Consider the following 23,632-nt stretch of genomic DNA (forward strand, 5'->3'; position numbering starts at 1 on the left):
TTTGAAGAGGAGGGAGCTAACGCTAATGTTGCTAATGGCTAATGACAAATGAAGGCAAAGCTCGGAGTGGCGGTAGAGGGGGAGGCGTGGAGGAGGAGGCGAGGATGTAGAGGGGGAGGCGAGGAGGAAGCTAGGAGGTAGAGGGAGAGGTGAGGATGTAGAGAGGGAGAGGTGAGGATGTAGAGGGGGAGACAAGGAGGTAGAGGGGGAGGCAAGGAGGTAGAGGGGGAGGCGTGGAGGAAGCTAGGAGGTAGAGGGGGAGGCATGAAGGAGGCGGAGAGGAGGTAAAGGAGGAGGCGAGGAGGAAGCTAGGAGGTAGAGGGGGAGGTGTGGAGGAAGCTAGGAGGTAGAGGGGGAGGCGTGAAGGAGGCGGAGAGGAGGTAAAGGAGGAGGCAAGGAGGAAGCTAGGAGGTAGAGTGGGAGGTGTGGAGGAAGCTAGGAGGTAGAGGGGAGGAGGCGTGAAGGAGGATAAAGCTAGGAGGAGAGGGGGAGGCGTGAAGGAGGAGGCAGGAGGAGGAAGCTAGGAGGTAGAGTGGGAGGTGTGGAGGAGGCTAGGAGGTAGAGGGGGAGGCGGAAGGGGGAGGCGTGGAGGAAGCTAGGAGGTAGAGTGGGAGGAGGAAGCTAGGAGGTAGAGTGGAGGGGAGGCAGGAGAGTGGGAGGCGGAGGAAGCTAGGAGGTAAGAGGGGAGGCGAGGAGGAAGCTAGGAGGTAGAGGGGGAGGTGTGGAGGAAGCTAGGAGGTAGAGTGGGAGGCGTGGAAGAGGGGAGATGAGGAGGTAGAGGGGAGGCAAGGAGGAAGCTAGGAGGTAGAGTGGGAGGTGTGGAGGAAGCTAGGAGGTAGAGTGGGAGGCGTGGAGGAAGCTAGGAGGTAGAGTGGGAGGCGTGGAGGAAGCTAGGAGGTAGAGTGGGAGGCGTGGATAAAGCTAGGAGGTAGAGAGGGGAGGAGGGATAAAGCTAGAGGGGGAGATGAGGAGGGGAGGGGGAGGCGTGAAGGAGGAGGCGAGGAGGTAGGGAGGGGGAGATGAGGAGGTAGAGGGGGAGGGGAGATGAGGAGGTAGAGGGGGAGATGAGGAGGTAGAGGGGGAGGCGTGGAGGAGGCAAGGAGGTAGAGGGGGAGGTGAGGAAGAGGGAGATGATAAGTATGCATGGGGTGGTTGGTTGGCGTGGGTTGCACTGTGCCAGCTGGTTGACTGGAGAGGAAAATAAAATGTACTCTGTCAACAGTAATAGCCAGGAGGGTAAACAAGGGGTGGGCTTTTAGCAAACCAACAATCCTACGTGCTGGACGTGACTGTGTGCAGTCCGTAGAGTTGGACCAAGTATTCTAATTCTACAGATTGGACATACAGCGCAATCAGAAAGTGTTCTGACCTCTTGACTTTTTCCACATTTTGTTACATTATAGCCTTATTCTAAAATGTAATCAATTGTTTTTCCCCCTCATCAATCTACACACAATACCCAATTTTAACTCCTTTTTTCTCCCCAATTTTGTGGTATCCAATTGGTAGTTACAGTCTTGACTTATTGGTGCAATTCCCGTACTTGTTGTTGGGAACCTTCAATGCTGCAGACATTTTTTGACACCCTTCCCCAGATCTGTGCCTCGACACAATCCTGTCTCGGAGCTCTATGGACAACTCCTTCGACCTCATGGATTGGTTTTTGCTCTGACATGCACTGTCAACTGTGGGACATTGTATAGACCGGTGTGTGCCTTTCCAAATCATGTCCAATCAACTGAATTTTCCACAGGTGGACTCCAATCAAGTTGTAGTAACATCTCAAGGATGATCAGTGGAAACAGGATGAACCTGAGGTCATTTTATAGCCATTATAGAATAAGGCTGTAACCTAACACAATGTTGAAAAAGTCAACAGGTCTGAACACTTTCCAAAGGCACTGTATATATCCCTATTTTGAGAGGAAGAGGAAGAGAGTGAGGAGGATTGGGGGGGCTATAAGCAGTAGCCTTGCCATCATCTCATTCCTTCTGAGAGCTATGCGCACACACATGCTGGCTGACCTTTCTGTCTAACCCCGGCTGGTGTTGTACTTACATCCACGTAATTTGCATTAATGTAGTCAGAGCTCTGCTCTCCCTCGATAGCCTGCAGCCGGACACGGGAGTGATCATCTGGAGGAAGACAGGACAGAGAGAGAGAGAGAGAGAGTGAGAAACAAGGGCCCCATTAGTCATACGAACGAGACGGAGAGGAAAACACTGGTAGGCCATCCCTGTGGAGGATAGGGACTATGAAGTTTAAGGTCATCAACTCCTGCAGGTACAACTACCAGGTCACTGTGTTTTTCTCTGACATATGCCCTATAGAAGGAAGCCTTTTCCTGGTTTAATAAGTAGAAGTCCCTATTCATTAGGGTACAAGTCAACAGTGGTATGGAAGTGAAACTGAACTAGCACTGTTCAGTTTCAGTTCTTCTTTAGTTTTAGAATTCAAAGAGAATGATCTGGACCCAGTGAGTCCAAATCACCAGATAGTTGCAGAGAATAAGCTTTGGTAAATCAACCATAGTGAAGTGTGCCTCTACTTAATCAAAATCACCACAACAGAGCTCTGTTATGAAACAAGTGTCTATCCATTAGTCAAAATAATTCAATTTGACTAATACGACATATCTCCTCTGTTCTCTCTTTCTCTCCCATTTCACAGAGGAGACGCTAACTCACTCTGAATGATTTATTCACTTTAATTATTACAGCCGGCAGAAAACTGGCAGTCCATCCAACATGCCCTGCAGCTAATTGGCCGCCGCGCCGGGTGGAGAACTGTGATTGGTCGGTTTCTCATTTGCAGAGACAGGAAGTGTCCGGAATCTTATTGCCGTGGAAATGACAGGGGCGGTCTCCTCGTTGGGGGACTGGTATAGCTGTGAGGGTGGTGTGTGTGTGACACCCTCGGCAATGTCTCAAGCCCAGAAATGAAATTGTTCCCAAGTCAGGGCTCATTTTCATAATTGCAAGGGCAATTAGTACTGCCTGTTTGTATATGTCTGATAGGATGTCAGTTGTCGTGACAATCACAGCTTAAAGATGACATTTTCAGGAAGAGAATGATCGTAGTTCTTATAGTTAACATTCAGTAGAACCATTTCATATGTTCCAAACTATACGCTGCTCTAAAAGGACAAACAATACAGCCTTGACATTTTTCACAATAATGTTCACAAATAGACCCACACTGAGAATTCATATTCAACGGGGGGATTTGACTGACGAGACAAAAAAGGAAGAATTGTTTGTACCCACATGCAATAATGTTTCCGTATCGGTTCTTCATCCTGTTCTCGTCTTTCTTGGCAGAGTCCCACGGTGCAGACTGTCCTTCAAAGAAGCTCTGCGGATGGAAGGAAAGAAAAAGAGAGAAACAGAAGAGAGAGAGAGAGAGGGGGGAACAGAGAGAGAAAGTGTTAAACAGGAGGACATGAAAGGTCCTAAGGGTTAGGAGGTCAGCTCTTTAAATGGACAGCACAGCTCAGTCGTGGATCCTTTCCAGTCAAAACAGAGATATATCTTCATCATTATTAAAGATGAGAGGAAGCAGGAGAACGGCCTTCTGGGAGCAATGGTGCCCATTAGGCCACCACTGAAGCCAATCAGAATCTCCCTAACCTCACCGAGGTAGAACACCAGTCCTCCTTACAAACTGTACCCACATACTCTCTGACTAGACTAGTCCCTGAAACATACCAGAAGATGAACACACACACACACACACACACACACACACACACACACACACACACACACACACACACACACACACACACACACACACACACACACACACACACACCTGCCTGATCAAAAAACTCTGCTCGAGCACGGCACCTCATGATTTATTAATAGTATGAGTTTTTGGGAATTCTGATCTTGCACCGGAGCACCCAATTAGGACTAATTATGAAAATAAATGTCATTGCTGGAGTGGTGCTGTTGATTATTGGTTCTTTACCCAGGCTAGGGGCTACTGCTTTCCTCCTGTAAGTTAATGTCTCCTCCACTTCCCTCCAAATCACGTCTCCAAAGAGTGGTGCTGTTGATTATTGGTTCTTTACCCAGGCTAGGGGCTACTGCTTTCCTCCTGTAAGTTAATGTCTCCTCCACTTCCCTCCAAATCACGTCTCCAAAGAGTGGTGCTGTTGATTATTGGTTCTTTACCCAGGCTAGGGGCTACTGCTTTCCTCCTGTAAGTTAATGTCTCCTCTTCCTCCAAATCACGTCTCCAAAGAGTGGTGCTGTTGATTATTGGTTCTTTACCCAGGCTAGGGGCTACTGCTTTCCTCCTGTAAGTTAATGTCTCCTCCACTTCCCTCCAAATCACGTCTCCAAAGAGTGGTGCTGTTGATTATTGGTTCTTTACCCAGGCTAGGGGCTACTGCTTTCCTCCTGTAAGTTAATGTCTCCTCCACTTCCCTCCAAATCACGTCTCCAAAGAGTGGTGCTGTTGATTATTGGTTCTTTACCCAGGCTAGGGGCTACTGCTTTCCTCCTGTAAGTTAATGTCTCCTCCACTTCCCTCCAACATCACGTCTCCAAAGAGTGGTGCTGTTGATTATTGGTTCTTTACCCAGGCTAGGGGCTACTGCTTTCCTCCTGTAAGTTAATGTCTCCTCCACTTCCCTCCAACATCACGTCTCCAAAGAGTGGTGCTGTTGATTATTGGTTCTTTACCCAGGCTAGGGGCTACTGCTTTCCTCCTGTAAGTTAATGTCTCCTCCACTTCCCCCCAACATCACGTCTCCAAAGAGTGGTGCTGTTGATTATTGGTTCTTTACCCAGGCTAGGGGCTACTGCTTTCCTCCTGTAGGTTAATGTCTCCTCCCTTCCCCCAACATCACGTCTCCAAAGAGTGGTGCTGTTGATTATTGGTTCTTTACCCAGGCTAGGGGCTACTGCTTTCCTCCTGTAGGTTAATGTCTCCTCCACTTCCCCCAACATCACGTCTCCAAAGAGTGGGCTGTTGATTATTGGTTCTTTACCCAGGCTAGGGGCTACTGCTTTCCTCCTGTAGGTTAATGTCTCCTCCACTTCCCCCAACATCACGTCTCCAAAGAGTGGTGCTGTTGATTATTGGTTCTTTACCCAGGCTAGGGCTACTGCTTTCCTCCTGTAGGTTAATGTCTCCTCCACTTCCCCCAACATCACGTCTCCAAAGAGTGGTGCTGTTGATTATTGGTTCTTTACCCAGGCTAGGGGCTACTGCTTTCCTCCTGTAAGTTAATGTCTCCTCCACTTCCCCCCAACATCACGTCTCCAAAGAGTGGTGCTGTTGATTATTGGTTCTTTACCCAGGCTAGGGGCTACTGCTTTCCTCCTGTAGGTTAATGTCTCCTCCACTTCCCCCCAACATCACGTCTCCAAAGAGTGGTGCTGTTGATTATTGGTTCTTTACCCAGGCTAGGGGCTACTGCTTTCCTCCTGTAGGTTAATGTCTCCTCCACTTCCCTCCAACATCACGTCTCCAAAGAGTGTCAGGACGTATAAACTGATCATAATGAGGTGTTGTTATTTAGCCATACCCATCCCACGCTCTTTCCAATACCGCTCGCTCTGTAAATCCCCCCCCCCCCTAGCTCTCTCGCGCGCTTCTTCCCCTCAATGATATGACACAGAACAAGAAGTCTTGATCAGTCCTCTGAGTAGATAATGACACAGCTCAGTCCCCATGACGAGGAGCCTCTTCACACTGCCCCCTCCCACCCCACGGCACGCAATGAAGGGAAAGGCACCACCACTCCAAATCAAATCATGGTGAACTTTTGGTATTTTCTGAAAGGTGGTGACTGGGATGCCTAACAGTTATCAATGGATATCACACAGCCATTTGACTAAATGAGGATGAAGGAGTAATCAGAAAGGACGGAATAAAATGTGTATTTTCCTGAAGACGTCTTTGGTGTCGAGGGTCTCCGGCATTAATATACAAACAATCCTTTGAGTACACATTTTGACGTCACCTTGAGATGAGCTTAAAATACCAGCCTTATCACCTGACCTTTACCAAGCACGGTTGGGTGTTGGAAAAACATGCCCTTACAGGTCTTGTTAACCGCAAGGGACACTTTGAAGAGAAGGCCGTAGTTTAATGTAGATCACTTTCTCTCTCTCTGAATGTCTCAGAACTAGCTGCAGTAAAGAGGCATTAAACACAGTTTAACACATGTTGACAATACTGCAGATGCTTAGTCTCCTCCCTCCATCTCCCTCTCTAGGTTTAGAGTTTCAAAGTGGTGCTGGTTTGTTATTCATTGCTGCCGTGTGTCTTTCAAGAGAGCTATCTTTTCATGTTCAAGACGTGACAAGGAGCTGCCCTGATGAGCGAGATAATCAGGGGAGGAGAGGATTGATAGAGAGAGACTCTCTCTCCCTTTTCCTTCCTCCAGAGGTGAGCGGTGTCAATGAGAAAAAGATTACTATAAAAAATCTGTAATCTGTCAAAATATTTTGGGAAGAGATAGATAACACAAAAAAAATATTATGTGATGTGAAGTGCACCAACACTGGCAGGTGTTCAACTATTCATTGTGTTACTTCATCATTTTTGACTGCCAGCTTTGAAAAATAATAGATTTGGCAACAATGTCTCTTGTGTTTGCAAGACTTCTACGAAATCTGCGGCTCGAGGGAAACTACAAAATTGGGTAATACAACATTTATTTAAGACATGTTAGAGTTTGCAACATGCTTTTCTGAGCCTATTAAATCACCCAAAAGTTGGATACTAATGAAAAAAGGTCTAGCAAAATATAAAACATAATATTGTATTACTAACATCCATAGCAGCAAACTGTGGGGGAATTACAAGTCAAATGGCTAGGAGGTAGCTCCAGGCTCCATCTATCCCCCTTGGCACTATCATACTAATCTACCATTGGCCAGGTTTTCCCACCACCCGCCAGTAACCCTTAACGTGATTGGTGGATGGTGGAAAGCCAGTAATGAATTCAAAGCCCTGCATACTCCCCCCAAAAAAAAAAAAACATTTTCAAAGCCTTAAACAGATGATTTTCATGGAAGTAGAGCCACTGAGATGAGATCTGTGGTCGACTCTCACGAGACCAAATCCAAACAAAGGTTGTTTACACATTTGTTTACATCCCTGTAAATCAGCATTTCTCCTTTGCCAAGATAATCCATCCACCTGACAGGTGTGGCATATGAAGAAGCTGATTCAACAGCATGATCATTACACAGGTGCACCTTGTGCTGGGGACAATAAAAGGCCACTCTAAAATGTGCAGTTTTGTCACACAACTTTTGAGGCAGCGTGCAGTTGACTGCAGGAATGTCCATCAGAGCTGTTGCCAGAGAATGCAGTAAGCCACCTCCAAAGTAGTTTTAGAGAATATGGCAGTACATCCAAAGCAGCCTCACAACCGCAGACCACGTGTAACCACGCCAACCCAGGACCTGCACATCCGGTTTCTTTACCTGCAGGATCGTTCTACCAGCCATCCGGAAAGTTAATGAAACTGTGGGTTTACACACACAAACTGCACAAACTGACAGAAACCATCTCAGGGGAGCTCATCTGTGTACTCGTCATCCTCGTCATACTCGTCATCCTCACCAGGGTCTTGACCTGACTGCAGTTCGGCATCGTAACCAACTTCAGTGGGCAAATGCTCGATCACCTTCGATGGCCACTGGCACGCTGGAGAAGTGAGCTCTTCCTGGATGAATCCCGGTTTCAACTGTACCTGGCAGATGGCAGACAGCGTGTTTGGCGTCGTGTGGGCGAGCGGTTTGCAGAAGTCAACGTTGTGAACAGAGTGCCCCATGGTGGCGGTGGGGTTATGGTATAGGCAAGTATAAGCTACGGACAATGAACAGAATTGCACTTTATCAATGGCAATTTGAATGCACAGAGATACCGTGACGAGATCCTGAGGCCCATTGTCGTGCCATTTTTAAGGTAGCCGTGACCAGCAGATGCATGTCTGTATTCCCAGTCATGTGAAATCCGTAGATTAGGCCCTAATGCATTCATTTACATTGACTGATTTCCTCATATGAACTGTAACTCTTTGAAATTGTTGCATGTTGCGTTTATATTTTTGTTGAGGGTAAGTACGATCAGATTCTGCCAGTATTTCTTGTTGGTTATTTTTTGGGTGTAAGATATTATACCAAGAGAGCAAGTCTTTCATGACTTAAGAATTCAAATGGCGTCTGACTGCATTATCATCAACACAAATCAAATATGTTTTTTTCCTTTGAAGCAGAGACAGGCCTAAACTATAGGAGAATCATTTACTGTGTGTCTGGGATGAATGCGGAGTGTGTTTTGTCTACAAACACTTCCATTAGTCAGGACCTCTGCTCTGTACTGTAGTGTCAACTTAACGTCACTCATTTCACCACTCTTATATTCTCATTGACCAGGGGGATTCAATCTCAGACGACACATGGTTGTGGTTGTATATTGAGGTTTGTTAAATGCATGTTTTTGGACACAGACAACCAACAGCAGGTATCGTAGAGAGAATTCTAATCATTATCAGGAGGTGTAGGTTGTGAGATCGCTGCATCTAGGGTTTCTGTGATACTGTGACAAAGCTACAATCTAAAAACATTTGTTTACAATCAAACCAAAAAGGGGACTTGCTTACCTCGTTTATCTTTTCCATAGATAACGTTATGGAATAACAAGAAGCATGGAATCGGGGGGGAGAGATTAGAATTGATCAGTTTAGTGCTCGGCTCCTTGTGTTTAGAGAGAACATGAGAAGAGACAGTGGTAGCAGAAAACAGGGAACAAAACGGGGGGACGACGACGACACTACAATGATTCGCCGTCTCTAACTTGTAGCGGCATTACAAATAGAAAGGTAGAAAACTATAGAAAAAAAGTGAAGAGAAGCACTATCAGATGGAAGAGTGGAGGGGCATCAATTATTCTGCACTCCGTATTCTTATGACTGGCAAATACTGTATTATTACAGTAGCAGCCTACCTAAGCCCTAAAAATCATCCATCTATATCCATAATGAATTGAGCCCTCAGGGAAGTCCCAAACCACAGGGCCAGCCCAGGGCATGGGAGATTGAATTATTCATCTGATTCCTGTGTTGTTTAATGTGTAAATAGTGGGTATAGCAAAGGAAAGTACAAGATGTGAGGGGGAATGGTGGATAGTTTATTTCAGGTAAATACCAGTGGTGGAAAAAGTACCTAATTGTACCTAAAGTAAAGATACCTTAATAGAAAATGACTTAAGTAAAAGTCACCCAATAAAATACTACTTGAGTATACATCTAATTGTATTTGGTTTTAAATGTACTTAAGTATCAAAATAAATGCAATTGCTAAAATATACTTACGTATCAAAAGTAAAAGTATAAATCTTTTAAAATTCCTTATATTAATCAAACTAGACGGCACCATTTTTTTTAACCGATAGCCTGAGGCACATATTTACAAATGTAGCATGTGTGTTTAGTGAGTCCGCCAGATCAGAGACAGTAGGGATGACCAGGGATGTTCTCTGTTTAGTGAGTCCGCCAGATCAGAGACAGTAGGGATGACCAGGGATGTTCTCTGTTTAGTGAGTCCGCCAGATCAGAGACAGTAGGGATGACCAGGGATGTTCTCTGTTTAGTGAGTCCGCCAGATCAGAGACAGTAGGGATGACCAGGGATGTTCTCTGTTTAGTGAGTCCGCCAGATCAGAGACAGTAGGGATGACCAGGGATGTTCTCTGTTTAGTGAGTTCTCCAGATCAGAGACAGTAGGGATGACCAGGGATGTTCTCTGTTTAGTGAGTCTGCCAGATCAGAGACAGTAGGGATGACCAGGGATGTTCCCTTGATAAGTGCATGAATTGCACCATTTTCCAGTCCTGCTAAGCATTCAAAATCTAACGAGTTATTTTAGGGATCAGGGAAAATGAATGGAGTAAAAAGTATATTATTGTCATTAGGAATCTAGTGAAGTAAAAGTAGTCAAACATATAAACAGTAAAATAAAGTACAGACACCCGCAAAAACGACTTAAGTTGTACTTTAAAGTATTTTCACTCCACTGGAAAATACCCTCCGTAGAAAAGGTAGAAACTCCTTTGTAATGGGTTGGAAGGTGAGAGAGGTAGCTTGTGTATACAGTATGTACACACACACACACAAACAATTGTATTCAAGCACACACACTATGTAAGGGCGAGGAAATAAGGCACTGCTGTGACAGTCGTTAGCTTTGTCATAAGCTTCTGGAGAAAAGCGCTGTTCCCATATAATTCACATAAACAGACTCTAGGCAGAGCTGGCAACTCGCACTGGTCTGAGCCATTAAGACAGTCTCAGCCTGGGAAATCCCCCATTAGCGGATGCGTGTGCTGTCGGATTTTTAAAGATTCAGAAGGCACATTTTTTTCACCAGGACGGTTGTTTAGCATTGTTAGGGAGCCAAGTGGATGCCGTTTACGGGGCAGTAAGGTCTAAGCAGTGTGGCGTCCAGTCAACAAACTGCAGGAGACCAAACACTATGTGAGAGGAATTCAAGTGGTGACAAACATTGGAACGGAAGTAGTGTGTGGACACAAAACCCGGTGCATTTTTGTTTGCAACAATAGCTAGTGAGAAGTTCATTTGCGGAGATAAAAAGTGACAAAATCAATCTAACAAACAATGAATCTAAACAAAAGAAAAAGAGTATGGTGCAAATAAACAAGAACGAATGGAACAACAGAAAGAAAGACAACCAGGGACAAAGACAGACAGACTGGGGAAGTGATATGGGAGGACATTTTGATATGAGGGGGCATTTTGACATGTGAGGACGTTTGTGTGTGTGTGAGGATTTGCCATGTGATTGAGGAGGGTGGGACCCTACATTTTGCAGGCAGTTGGGGCTCTCACCTCGTACTCCTCCTTGAAGCCGTAGCCCTCAGCACACTTCATCTGGGTAATGTGCTGGAGCAGGTCTGCCACGCGGATGGCCGGGTGGAGCTGACCCGTCTGGTAGGGGGGCACGTCTGCCACCTCCCTCTTCTTCTTATAGGAGTGGCTGTGGGACTGGACCAGACTGCTGGTGTCACTGGTCATGGTGTGGTTCTCATCTAGAAACCCAGAGAGGAGGGACGAGGTCACGCACAAATACATACACTGGTCAGGACTGGAGTGCCCCACAACCCCATACGGACATAGAATAGGAAACACTCTTGACATTATAATGGATGAATACAGGGTCACAGTATAGTTATTCAATGAGAAAACATGAAATGAACAGGAGTTACTTATAAACTACGTTGTGCTCAACTAGTTATTACAGTGTTTTGAAACTTGGTGAACACAAAATGGAGCTTGTATCTTAACAGATAACATGGTGTAAAATAAATCTATTTACATTATACAATGAGGGAAAAGAGCTTTATTTCTATTGCCGCTAGAATAACCCTCACTTCTCATAGCGCTAGCTTGTGGCTAACTTCTCACAGCGCTAGCTTGTGGCTAAATTCTCACAGCGCTAGCAGGTGGCCAACTTATCACAGCGCTAGCTTGTGGCTAACTTCTCACAGCGCTAACTTGTGGCTAACTTCTCACAGCGCTAGCTTGAGGCTAACTTCTCACAGCGCTAGCTTGAGGCTAACTTCTCACAGCGCTAACTTGTGGCTAACTTCTCAATACAAACTTCCTATCCACGAAATCGACCAATGGCAAAATGAAATTGATGATGGAATGGCGGCGGTGGATGGATGACGTGGGTGCACGATCAAATGAAGTGGGTACTCTGTTCGGTAACTATGTCTTATGGGAAACCGTAAAAAAATTAAAAAGTGTCAGAGGCGTGAGACCCCTGTTTAAACAAAGTGGGGGTAGGGGTGGTGGAGTGTGGGTGGGCCGTCATATAGTCCACATATGCATGAGGCAACACTGTCCACGGGTGGAGTCAAATCCCCATGCTAGGTAATGGCTTCACAGGGGGAAGGGGGGCGTGAGATGCCCTAACACAAGTGCATGCGTAGCAACACAAGATGGGAGAGCAGGCCCCAAGGGAAGGCAAGCGCCTTTCAATAGCATGAGGCACGCACACACACACACACACACACACACACACACTCTTCCTCACCCCAGAGAAAACAGGGCAGACTGGCAACTTACCATTAATGGGAACTTTATTAGAGGACATAACAGGTTAAATGTGAAGAAGAAAAGAAGAGAAAGGAAACAGGGTATAAGCAACAATATGACGTTTAGGCATGAGCACCTGCACAGTTTTAATTTTCTCTAGCTGTTTCTAGGCACCAACATGTTTTTGCCTTTCCGGGAGTCCAGTCCTCACCAACTATTCAGTTCAATTGGACACCTCACAGAAAGCTAGATCTGGGACGCTTTAGTTAGGGTTGTGTTAATTTGGTTGGAATCACCTAGAATTGACCATTTCAAATGTAATCAATGCTGACAAAGACATGATAAAGACATTTTGTTTTCTGAATGAATAAAATATTAATTTGACATTAGCCAAAACAGTTTAACTAGTAAAAAACTAGTCCAGATAACGTTTGAAAACCTCTCTACAAAACAAGTGGAACCCCCAGCTAACCCTCTGGGGTGCTGTAAATGATAAACGTGAACACTGGGCCCTTGTCCGAGGAAACGTCTAGAAAATCACTAACGCCATTCACTGTTGTGTTCTGTATCTCTACTAGCCTACAGTGTGTACATTATCTGGTATGTTAATATGTGTCTGTCAAATATCTACATCTGGTATTTGTAAAGTGAATTGGGAAAGTATTGAGACCCCTTCACTTTTTGCACATTTTGTTACATTACAGCCTTATTCCAAAATTGATTCAATTGGGTTTTTATCTCATCAATCTACATAATAACAAAGCAACACTTTTTTTTATAAACATCTGAAATATCACCTTTACATAAGTATTTAGACCCTTTACTCAGTACTTTGCTGAAGCACCTTTGGCAGCGATTACAGCCTAGAGTCTTCTTGGGTATGACGCTACAAGCTTGGCACACCAGTATTCGGGAAGTTTCTCCCATTCTTCTCTGCAGATCCTCTCAAGCTCTGTGAGGTTCGATGGGGAGCGTTGCTGCACAGCTATTTTCCGGTCTCTCCAGAGATGTTCAATCGGGTTCAAGTCTGGGCTCTGGCTGGGCCACTCAGGGAAATTCAGAGACTTGTCCCGAAGCCATTCCTGCGTTGTCTTGGCTGTGTGCTTAGTGTCGTTGTCCTGTTGGAAGGAGAACATTCACCCCAGACTGAGGTCCAGAGAGCTCTGGAGCAGGTTTTCATCAAGGATCTCTCTGTACTTGGCTCCCTTAATCTTTGCCTCGATCCTAACTAGTCTCCCAGTCCCCGCTGCTGATGCTGCCACCACCATGCTTCACCGTAGGGATGGCTCAAGGTTTTCTCCAGACGTGACTCTTGGCAGTCAGGCAGAAGAGATCAATATTGGTTTCATCAGACCAGAGAATCTTGTTCCTCATAGTCAGAGGTGCCTTTTGGCTAATTCCAAGCAGGTTGTCATGTGCCTTTTACTGAGGAGTGGCTTCTGTCTGGCCACTTCACCATAAAGGCCTGATAGGCGGAGTACTGCAGAGATGGGAGTCCTTCTGGAAGGTTCTCCCATCTCTACAGAGGAACTCTGGAGCTCTGACCATCGGGTTCTTGGTCATCTTCCTGACCAAGGCCCTTTCTCCTCCGATTGCTCAGCTCGGCCGGAAGGACAGCTCTCGGAAGAGTCTTGGTGGTTCCAAACTTATTCCATTTAAGAATGATGCCACTGTGTTCTTGGGGACCTTTAAAGCTGAATAAATGTTTTGGTACGCTTCCCCAGATCTGTGCCTCGACACAATCCTGTCTCGGAGCTCTACGGACAATTCCTTCGACCTCATGACTTGATTTTTGCTCTTATATAGACATGTGTGTGCCTTTCCAAATCATGTCCAATCAATTGAATTTACCACCGGTGGACTCCAATCAAGTTGTAGAAACATCTCAAGGATGATCAATGGAAAAAGGATTTACCTGAGCTCAATTTCGAGTCTCAAAGCAAAGGGTCTGAATACTTATGTAAATAAGGTACTTCTTTTTTATATTTTTTATAAATTAGCAACATTTTCTAAAAACCTGTTCTTGCTTTGTCATTATGGGTTATTGTGTCTAGATTGATGCAGAAAAACATTTATTTAATCCATTTTAGAATAAGGTGTAAAGTAATAAAATGTGGAAAAAGTCAAGGGGTCTGAATACTTTCCAAATGCACTGTATGTTGTCTATTGTACCTGGCTGTCTATTGTACAAACCTCCTACCGAGACAAAGATATTGAAACTTTTCTCTATATGAAAGGGGTTGAAACTGACAGTTGTACTGAAGGAGTTTATTAGAGTAGGTTAAGCAGTAGTGACATTGACAAAATGACAAATGTGTCATTCCTTAACATTGCCCTAGAGCTCTCCAATGTTTGCTACTTTACATGTTCGTTGCTATGGCGATGGGAACTACTTTGTCTGTTTGTATGGATATTATTTTTTGGGGGTTTGCTGTGCCACTCCCCCTCATCCAGTCCACATTGTCTGTCCATGCATATGAGAGGTCATAGACATACGTGACGTCACACGCACGACACGGAATGCGGATGGGATGGAGTGAATTAGCCAACCTCAGCTTGATTAGAAAGAAACAAAACCTTCTGGTCTGACAAAGAAAGAAAAGCAGGCAGGTATGGATGTGTGAAAGCCATTATCAGGAAACAAACCAATCCAATCCAAATCACTATCTCTATCTCTCTCTCTCTCTCGCTCTCTCTCTCTCTGCTTCCCTCAAATGCACAGCACCTAGTCTATTTTGGAGTTGTCCATTTCAGTTGGTCTATAAGCATAAGGAATGTATTGTAGGGGGAAAAAATTAAGAATGTTTTCTCACCCAAGATAGCGGTAGGCACAAAGGGATCTGCCCACAACCCAAAACCAGTGCAGAGCAGGGTGTTAACAAAGAAGAGACAATATAGCAGTGAATAAGGTGACACACTCCCCACTCCAGGTAAGACAGCAATATTAGAGCAGAGCAGTTACAGTTTGTTATCACCAAGAGGCAAAGAAAACATCCAATGGAAGAACAGCATCAATAGTTCATTTTTAACATTATAAGGGGTTATAACTCAGTTAAATGTATATCATGTCCAACATGATCCATCGAATAGAATATACATACAGATCAATTCAAATCAATCTACCAATATGGCTCAAAATGGTTGTCCCAAATAGTATGCTGAAGTGCAACCGCTATAGAGCAATTAAAACTGCAGGCAAAAAGAGAGCATGCATCATTACATTGTTTTGGCAGGCCAGCATTCGATCAAGCAAACCGTTTATCAAACAAAGACACAGGCACCTTGATCGAGATTGGCCATTTGTTAAAGAGGTCAAAGTTCAAGGGGTCATAAGAGGTCACCAGCAGTTTTAGACAGTAGTAGAAGCAGAAGGAGTTAAGCGTTAAAAGGTGAGGTAGTTTACCTGGGTAGTAGGAGGTGGGTACGGACGTGCTGATGGAGTTAGTCTTCATGGTGAACGTCGAGGGAGAGGCAGCTTTTAGCAACAGAGAGAGAGCAGGCAGTAACACAATGGTCAAGAATCTTTAGTGGAAGAATTAATAGTATATTTCTAGACGATCTGTAGGAATCAAACAATTTGGCTTCCAGACTCAGATCTGTCTGAATAAAAAGTTGTCTCAAGGAGGAAGTGTGTGTTGAAGCCATTAGGAAAGAGGTGTGTAGCTTTTGCATGTCCCCTGACAGAGTCAATTTAACAAGTGGAATAATGTCAAGAAACTAAGACATTTCACTATTCACTGTTCTGGCTACGCATATGGATACAAATACGCTAATGCTTTTTAATGACTGTATTTTTGAATAAGTAACAACAACGGGCTGTGTTCATACAACATATTCAGCCAAATCAATAAAGTTCAGTCGGTTTGTTGATAAAGCCGGGACAGTACACCGAGTGATCGTTGCTGTGTTTGTCGGTCGCCATCAGGCATTCTGACATAAGTTGCCTACAGTGACCCTGCTGTTAGTCAAGGATATTGCGATAGACAGCGGGATAAGGTCACGGCTGAATGGCTCTGTCGTCCAATGAGAGCATGTTTATTTATTTATCCCCAATGTTTCCCAGGTCACTCCAATCTGCCCGGCGACACGTCAGCCGGCCCTGTCAGGCTGAAATGGCATTCCCCTCTTGCAATATTAAATGAGCGCCAAACGATCCAAGACTCGTTCTCGCTCCTGTCCCCTTTCTGCTTTTGACAGACAGATGAGGCGCGCGTGGCGGTAAGGGGAGAGAGTGCCTAGTGACCCTGGCACCTCTTAGCCTTCAGAGTTGAAAGACAGAAAACATCATGGTTGTGGGTTACTTTACTCTCCAGTAACAGAGATGTAAGGTCTAAGAAATATAGACAATATGATTCTGGAGACCCTCATAATGAAGGGATGTCTTAATGTCATATAGTTGTGAGGGATAGGGGCATTTGGAAGCGGAGGGGGGATCAGATGATGAGAGCCGCTGGATCAGTATGCCGAGCAATAGGGGCTGACTAATGTTTGGGCCTGGGGACCACTCGTGGGGGGGGATTAGGGGATTGTACCTCATCCAGGGTCAGCTGTCCAGGGGTGAGGAGGAAGGCCAGAGGGGGTAGAAGCATGACAGATGGGGAAGATATAGGGTGGCAGGTAACCTAGCGGTTAAGAGTGTTGGGCCAGTAACAGACAGCTTGTTGATTCGAATCCCCAAACCGACTAGGTGAAAAATGTATCGACGTGCTCTTGTGCAAGGCACTTAACCCTAATCAATCCTGTAAATCGCTCTGGATAAGAGCATCTTCTAAATTAATTTTTTTTTTTTTTTTAAACGTTGATCTACCCCCTCATGTGTCAACATGGGATACCCATAGAAGTAAATAAAAGGCTAGTAGAAGGTAAGAAGGGTTTGAAATAGGCACAGGATCAAAAACAAAGATTAAAGCATTGACAGCTTGGGAAAATTAAGGGAGGAAGATCTGAGACGATAAGTCCTTATTTAGATGCTGTATCGGGAAATTATAGTCGAGCTGCCTAATAACTAAATAAAACTGAAGACATTTCTAACCTGCTTGGGTATCGAGGGTTTTGCAAGAGCCTTTCACATGACTTGATCATTGATAAAACAGAATTTGTTTAGAATTTAAAGAAATTCCTCTAATGTACCAGTGTTAATCTATGTTACCTATAGCCTTTTCACACTACTGTGCCCACCTAAACCAACAATGTTTTTCTTTTCACATTGTCCTTTCCACTACGGTTCCAGTGACTATTGTGAATGTGTAACCAGGCCCGCTATGTACAGCTTGGTTTGGCTGGGTTCAGCTCAGTGTGAAAAGCCTTCCATACTCCCCGCCGCCAACCCACAATGCCCTGGTGTTAGACACTCACTTCTCCCATTGAGTGTGTGGCTGTGGGTGTCCATGAAGGAGATGGCCTCGTCACAGTTGGTGCCCTGCTCCGTGTAGCTCTTGTCCATGGAGTTCACCATCACCGTCATCTCCTGTCGCGTGCTGCTCAGGGTCTCCTTGCGCTTCTTGGCCAGTTTCCTAGTTTCATACCAATCACAATAGAAAGAAGGGTCACAGGGGAAAACAGTGAAAAGCTACAGTAAGCAATACGCTAAATAAGTATCATAATCAAGCCTCATATTGACATGATCTGGTTCATACCTGGCTCCAACTAAGATTTGTTTTATTTCAAGCCTCATATTGACATGATCTGGTTCATACCTGGCTCCAACTAAGATTTGTTTTATTTCAAGCCTCATATTGACATGATCTGGTTCATACCTGGCTCCAACTAAGATTTGTTTTATTTCAAGCCTCATATTGACATGATCTGGTTCATACCTGGCTCCAACTAAGATTTGTTTTATTTCAAGCCTCATATTGACATGATCTGGTTCATACCTGGCTCCAACTAAGATTTGTTTTATTTCAAGCCTCATATTGACATGATCATGTTCATACCTGGCTCCAACTAAGATTTGTTTTATTTCAAGCCCCATATTGACAGAAATCTGGTTCATACCTGCTCCAACTAAGATTTGTTTTATTTCAAGCCCCATATTGACATGATCTGGTTCATACCTGGCTCCAACTAAGATTTGTTTTATTTCAACTGTATATTTTGATGCCATACCTGGCCAACTAAGATTTGTTTTATTTATTTCAACACAGGCATCAGGCTCGATCCAGGTCTGCTGTGGTTGTTCTCTTACATCACATCAGGGCTCAATTCTGACTCTTGGAGATGGCAGGAGTTTTAGTCTGCATCCAAACAGTGGACAAACCAGATCCTTTGACTCATTCAACCCAGGGCAGGGCCATATCCCCCAGAGTGTCATGTAAACACAGGCATAGATCCTGACTCTTAGGGCAGGGCGTTAGGTTGGGCCAGATCCTGACTCTTAGGGCAGGGCGTTAGGTTGGGCCAGATCCTGACTCTTAGGGCAGGGAGTTAGGTTGGGCCAGATCCTGACTCTTAGGGCAGGGCGTTAGGTTGGGCCAGATCCTGACTCTTAGGGCAGGGAGTTAGGTTGGGCCAGATCCTGACTCTTAGGGCAGGGCGTTAGGTTGGGCCAGATCCTGACTCTTAGGGCAGGGCGTTAGGTTGGGCATAGATCCTGACTCTTAGGGCAGGGCGTTAGGTTGGGCCAGATCCTGACTCTTAGGGCAGGGAGTTAGTTGGGCCAGATCCTGACTCTTAGGGCAGGGAGTTAGGTTGGGCCAGATCCTGACTCTTAGGGCAGGGGAGTTAGGGGTTAGGTTGGGCCAGATCCTGACTCTTAGGGCAGGGCGTTAGGTTGGGCCAGATCCTGACTCTTAGGGCAGGGAGTTAGGTTGGGCCAGATCCTGACTCTTAGGGCAGGGAGTTAGGTTGGGCCAGATCCTGACTCTTAGGGCAGGGAGTTAGGTTGGGCATAGATCCTGACTCTTAGGGCAGGGAGTTAGGTTGGGCCAGATCCTGACTCTTAGGGCAGGGAGTTAGGTTGGGCATAGATCCTGACTCTTAGGGCAGGGAGTTAGGTTGGGCCAGATCCTGACTCTTAGGGCAGGGCGTTAGGTTGGGCCAGATCCTGACTCTTAGGGCAGGGAGTTAGGTTGGGCCAGATCCTGACTCTTAGGGCAGGGAGTTAGGTTGGGCCAGATCCTGACTCTTAGGGCAGGGAGTTAGGTTGGGCCAGATCCTGACTCTTAGGGCAGGGAGTTAGGTTGGGCCAGATCCTGACTCTTAGGGCAGGGAGTTAGGTTGGGCATAGATCCTGACTCTTAGGGCAGGGAGTTAGGTTGGGCCAGATCCTGACTCTTAGGGCAGGGAGTTAGGTTGGGCCAGATCCTGACTCTTAGGGCAGGGAGTTAGGTTGGGCCAGATCCTGACTCTTAGGGCAGGGCGTTAGGTTGGGCCAGATCCTGACTCTTAGGGCAGGGAGTTAGGTTGGGCCAGATCCTGACTCTTAGGGCAGGGAGTTAGGTTGGGCCAGATCCTGACTCTTAGGGCAGGGAGTTAGGTTGGGCCAGATCCTGACTCTTAGGGCAGGGCGTTAGGTTGGGCCAGATCCTGACTCTTAGGGCAGGGCGTTAGGTTGGGCCAGATCCTGACTCTTAGGGCAGGGCGTTAGGTTGGGCATAGATCCTGACTCTTAGGGCAGGGTTTTAGGTTGGGCCAGATCCTGACTCTTAGGGCAGGGCGTTAGGTTGGGCATAGATCCTGACTCTTAGGGCAGTGTGTTAGGTTGGGCCAGATCCTGACTATTAGGGCAGGGAGTTCGGTTGGGCCAGATCCTGACTCTTAGGGCAGGGCGTTAGGTTGGGCCAGATCCTGACTCTTAGGGCAGGGCATTAGGTTGGGCCAGATCCTGACTCTTAGGGCAGGGCGTTAGGTTGGGCCAGATCCTGACTCTTAGGGCAGGGCGTTAGATTGGGCCAGATCCTGACTCTTAGGGCAGGGCGTTAGGTTGGGCCAGATCCTGACTCTTAGGGCAGGGCGTTAGGTTGGGCCAGATCCTGACTCTTAGGGCAGGGCGTTAGGTTGGGCCAGATCCTGACTCTTAGGGCAGGGTGTTAGGTTGGGCCAGATCCTGACTCTTAGGGCAGGGCATTAGGTTGGCCAACTGAGGGAGATTATAGGAAACAAGGACGCCCTTAAATGCAGTACCTGCTGGCCCACTCCCTGCTAATGTAGTCTCCTGGGGCCCCATGTCGGTGGCGAGGACAACAGCCTCACGCACAGACAGACAGACAGACAGACGATACTTTAAAGCAGATTGGATACTTAAAGTCTCCCCAGTCCAGTTCAGCTATGGCTTGTCCTCCATTGCAGGGGGAGACTGTAGAGTAGACGTTAAATGTAGTTGTCAGAGAAAGGGGGCTGCTGTGTTTTCGGCAGGAGCAACACAGGGGCCAAGGGAGGTTAACACAAAGGGGTTGTCATCTTAGGAAACAGTGGTGTAGTTTCAGAAGGCTGAAACCCGTGTGATAGAGAGTGGGGCAGATCCATAGAAATACATATGGCATCAGCCACTAGTATTCTATACTCTAAATACACTCATTGGAGAGAACTGCAAACAGGCCAATGAGAGGCAGATAACCAATAAGAACGTCTGCTTTCCAATGGACTAACCCTTTTCTTTTAAACTGAAAGCTTGCATTGAGTTCATAGCACTTAAGACATACTTTCAAAGTAAAAACATTGGGTTTACAAATGGGATCCATCTTCCACTTAGCTCTTTTTCCTCTACAAGCTTAATCAGGCCAAATCGTAGCATTTCAGAGCGCTCTCTCTCACTAATGTTGCTTTTCCTCAGCGCTCCAGCTGTATGGCTCGACAAAGAGCGTGTGTGTGAACGGTGCCTTTGCAAGCGACCAGCTGGCAGTAACAGAGAGACCTTGGTGAAGCCTTCATTAGGGGCCAGCCACTCCCCACAAGCACCCATCAGTCCCCCTTTGTGTCGTGATCACTGTGCTTTTATGGGGGGCTGAGAAAGTAGTGTATGCCCTGTTTGCAAGCCAAGGCTGTCAGTGAGGGGTGCCAGACATTTTGCCAGCCCTGAGATGGCGCTGTGATACCGGGGTCTACGAGGCTGGCATAGGACTCTGCATTCTCTGGCAAGAGCCAACTTTCCACCAAAACACTGTAGCGATGCCAACCCTGTCCTGGCTATTCCTCACTAACGACTCCTGAGTGAAAACAGCCCAGCCTCCTTACAGCCCAGCCTCCTTACAGCCCAGCCTCCTTACACCCCAGCCTCCTTACACCCCAGCCTCCTTACCAACCATCAGCAGCAAATAGCAGAACTCTAAATGGGACACTGCCCAGACAACATGTACCTGAGAATTTCTCATTTCCAGGTGGGTAGTGAACGCTTCCGAATCCCATCCAGTGTCCATATTCTCCAGGCTCCATTTGCAGTGACCAATGTCCATTTGAATGCAGCCAGATGCATTAGAATGCCATCTGACTGCTCTTCTAGTTCACTTTCTCCCTCTCCCATTCCTCCCGAGGGGTGGGTGGGGGGGCTAGGAGTTGGCCTTCTCTAATGGAGCCCCCCAGCGTTAAGTGGTCTAAAACGGGGCCCGACCCCATCTTGCAGTCAGAGCATTAAACATAAATGAATGAAAGTCATCTCTCTCTCTCTCGCTCTCCCTCTCGCTCTCTCTCTCTCTCGCCCACCCGTCTCTTTAGACACTCAAGGTCAGTCGATCCAGCATTTATACGAATGGAAGAAAAGAGAAACTATATTTTGCTCTTTCACCCTATTTCGCCGGAGGGGTTTTACCGATGCACACAGTGAATGAGAAATGCAACAGTCTCCAACTGTCAGGTTGAGCTAAAGTTCTGAGAAATATCCACAGGCAGGTCCATTTTTAATTTGTAGATGAACTCTAATCCTTTGGTATCTAAAGTTCTAGAACTCTCGCTCTTGCCCCCCACATGTGCTGTATCCACCTTGGAGATGATGCCACCTTCCCTATATAACCTAGCATCCTCCCTGCTTCCCTATATAACCTAGCACCCTCCCTGCTTCCCTATATAACCTAGCATCCTCCCTGCTTCCCTATATAACCCAGCATCCTCCCTGCTTCCCTATATAACCTAGCATCCTCCCTGCTTCCCTATATAACCTAGCACCCTCCCTGCTTCCCTATATAACCTAGCATCCTCCCTGCTTCCCTATATAACCCAGCATCCTCCCTGCTTCCCTATATAACCTAGCATCCTCCCTGCTTCCCTTTATAACCTAGCATCCTCCCTGCTTCCCTTTATAACCTAGCATCCTCCCTGCTTCCCTATATAACCTAGCATCCTCCCTGCTTCCCTATATAACCTAGCATCCTCCCTGCTTCCCTTTATAACCCAGCATCCTCCCTGCTTCCCTATATAACCTAGCATCCTCCCTGCTTCCCTATATAACCCAGCATCCTCCCTGCTTCCCTATATAACCTAGCATCCTCCCTGCTTCCCTATATAACCCAGCATCCTTGCCCTATATAACCCAGCATCCTCCCTGCTTCCCTATATAACCTAGCATCCTCCCTGCTTCCCTATATAACCTAGCACCCTCCCTGCTTCCCTATATAACCTAGCATCCTCCCTGCTTCCCTTTATAACCCAGCATCCTCCCTGCTTCCCTATATAACCTAGCATCCTCCCTGCTTCCCTATATAACCTAGCATCCTCCCTGCTTCCCTATATACCTAGCATCCTAGCATAACCCATCCTCCCTGCTTCCCTTTATAACCCAGCATCCTCCCTGCTTCCCTATATAACCTAGCATCCTCCTGCTTCCCTATATAACCTAGCATCCTCCCTGCTTCCCTTTATAACCTAGCATCCTTCCTGCTTCCCTTCATAACCTAGCACCCTTCCCCCTAGCATCCTTGCTTCCCTATAACCTAGCACCTCCCGCTTCCCTATATAATAGCATCCTCCCTGCTTCCCTATATAACCCAGCATCCTCCCTGCTTCCCTATATAACCTAGCATCCTCCCTGCTTCCCTATATAACCTAGCATCCTCCCTGCTTCCCTATATAACCTAGCATCCTCCCTGCTTCCCTATACAACCTAGCATCCTCTCTGCTTCCCTATATAACCTAGCATCCTCCCTGCTTCCCTATATAACCTAGCGCTCTGCTCTCCCTGCTCCAGGCTGTACTCCACAGCATTTCTCCAGCTGGCTTTCATCAGCCTGATGTGCACTTCTGACATGCAGAACTGCAGACTGGGGAGAGCGGTCATCCGAACAGGCCGAGGCAGGATGACACAGACTTTGTCTACAGGTGAAGACTACATGACTAGCACTGTACATGGTGGAGATTTTCAACTCAACGTCTCAGAGTGTAAGTGCTGAACAAAAATATAAACGCAACATGTAAAAAGTGTTGGACCTGAAATAAAGAAACGCAGAAATGTTTCATACTCACAAAAAGCTTATTGCTCAAATTTTGTGAAAAAACATGTGTTTACATCCCTGTTAGTGAGCATTTCTCCTTTGCCAAGATAATCCATCCACTGAACACGTGTGGCAAGAAGCTGATGTCAAGAAGCTGATTAAACAGCCCCTACCTTTCTTTTTA

The 23,632-nt window shown here is 46.3% G+C and overlaps 1 protein-coding gene across 9 annotated transcripts in view; it reads right to left on the reverse strand.

Moving 5' to 3' along the window:
- The window catches only part of LOC118397907 (receptor-type tyrosine-protein phosphatase mu-like), a 344,875-nt gene that overhangs the window by 51,452 nt on the left and 269,791 nt on the right, over positions 1-23,632 (reverse strand). For 6 of the 9 annotated variants that reach the window (XM_052483784.1, XM_052483786.1, XM_052483781.1 and 3 more), the window contains 6 exons: positions 17,444-17,601; positions 15,492-15,563; positions 14,902-14,928; positions 10,877-11,076; positions 3,268-3,355; positions 2,060-2,136 (listed from right to left, as the gene is read on the reverse strand). In XM_052483784.1, the coding sequence (XP_052339744.1) occupies positions 2,060-2,136; positions 3,268-3,355; positions 10,877-11,076; positions 14,902-14,928; positions 15,492-15,563; positions 17,444-17,601 (622 nt within the window). The remainder of the gene's footprint in view (positions 1-2,059; positions 2,137-3,267; positions 3,356-10,876; positions 11,077-14,901; positions 14,929-15,491; positions 15,564-17,443; positions 17,602-23,632) is intronic. The other 3 variants (XM_052483782.1, XM_052483789.1, XM_052483788.1) reach the window with 1 other exon arrangement.

The sequence above is a fragment of the Oncorhynchus keta genome, chromosome 28 (genome assembly GCF_023373465.1).
Source record: "Oncorhynchus keta strain PuntledgeMale-10-30-2019 chromosome 28, Oket_V2, whole genome shotgun sequence".
Taxonomy (NCBI): domain Eukaryota; kingdom Metazoa; phylum Chordata; class Actinopteri; order Salmoniformes; family Salmonidae; genus Oncorhynchus; species Oncorhynchus keta.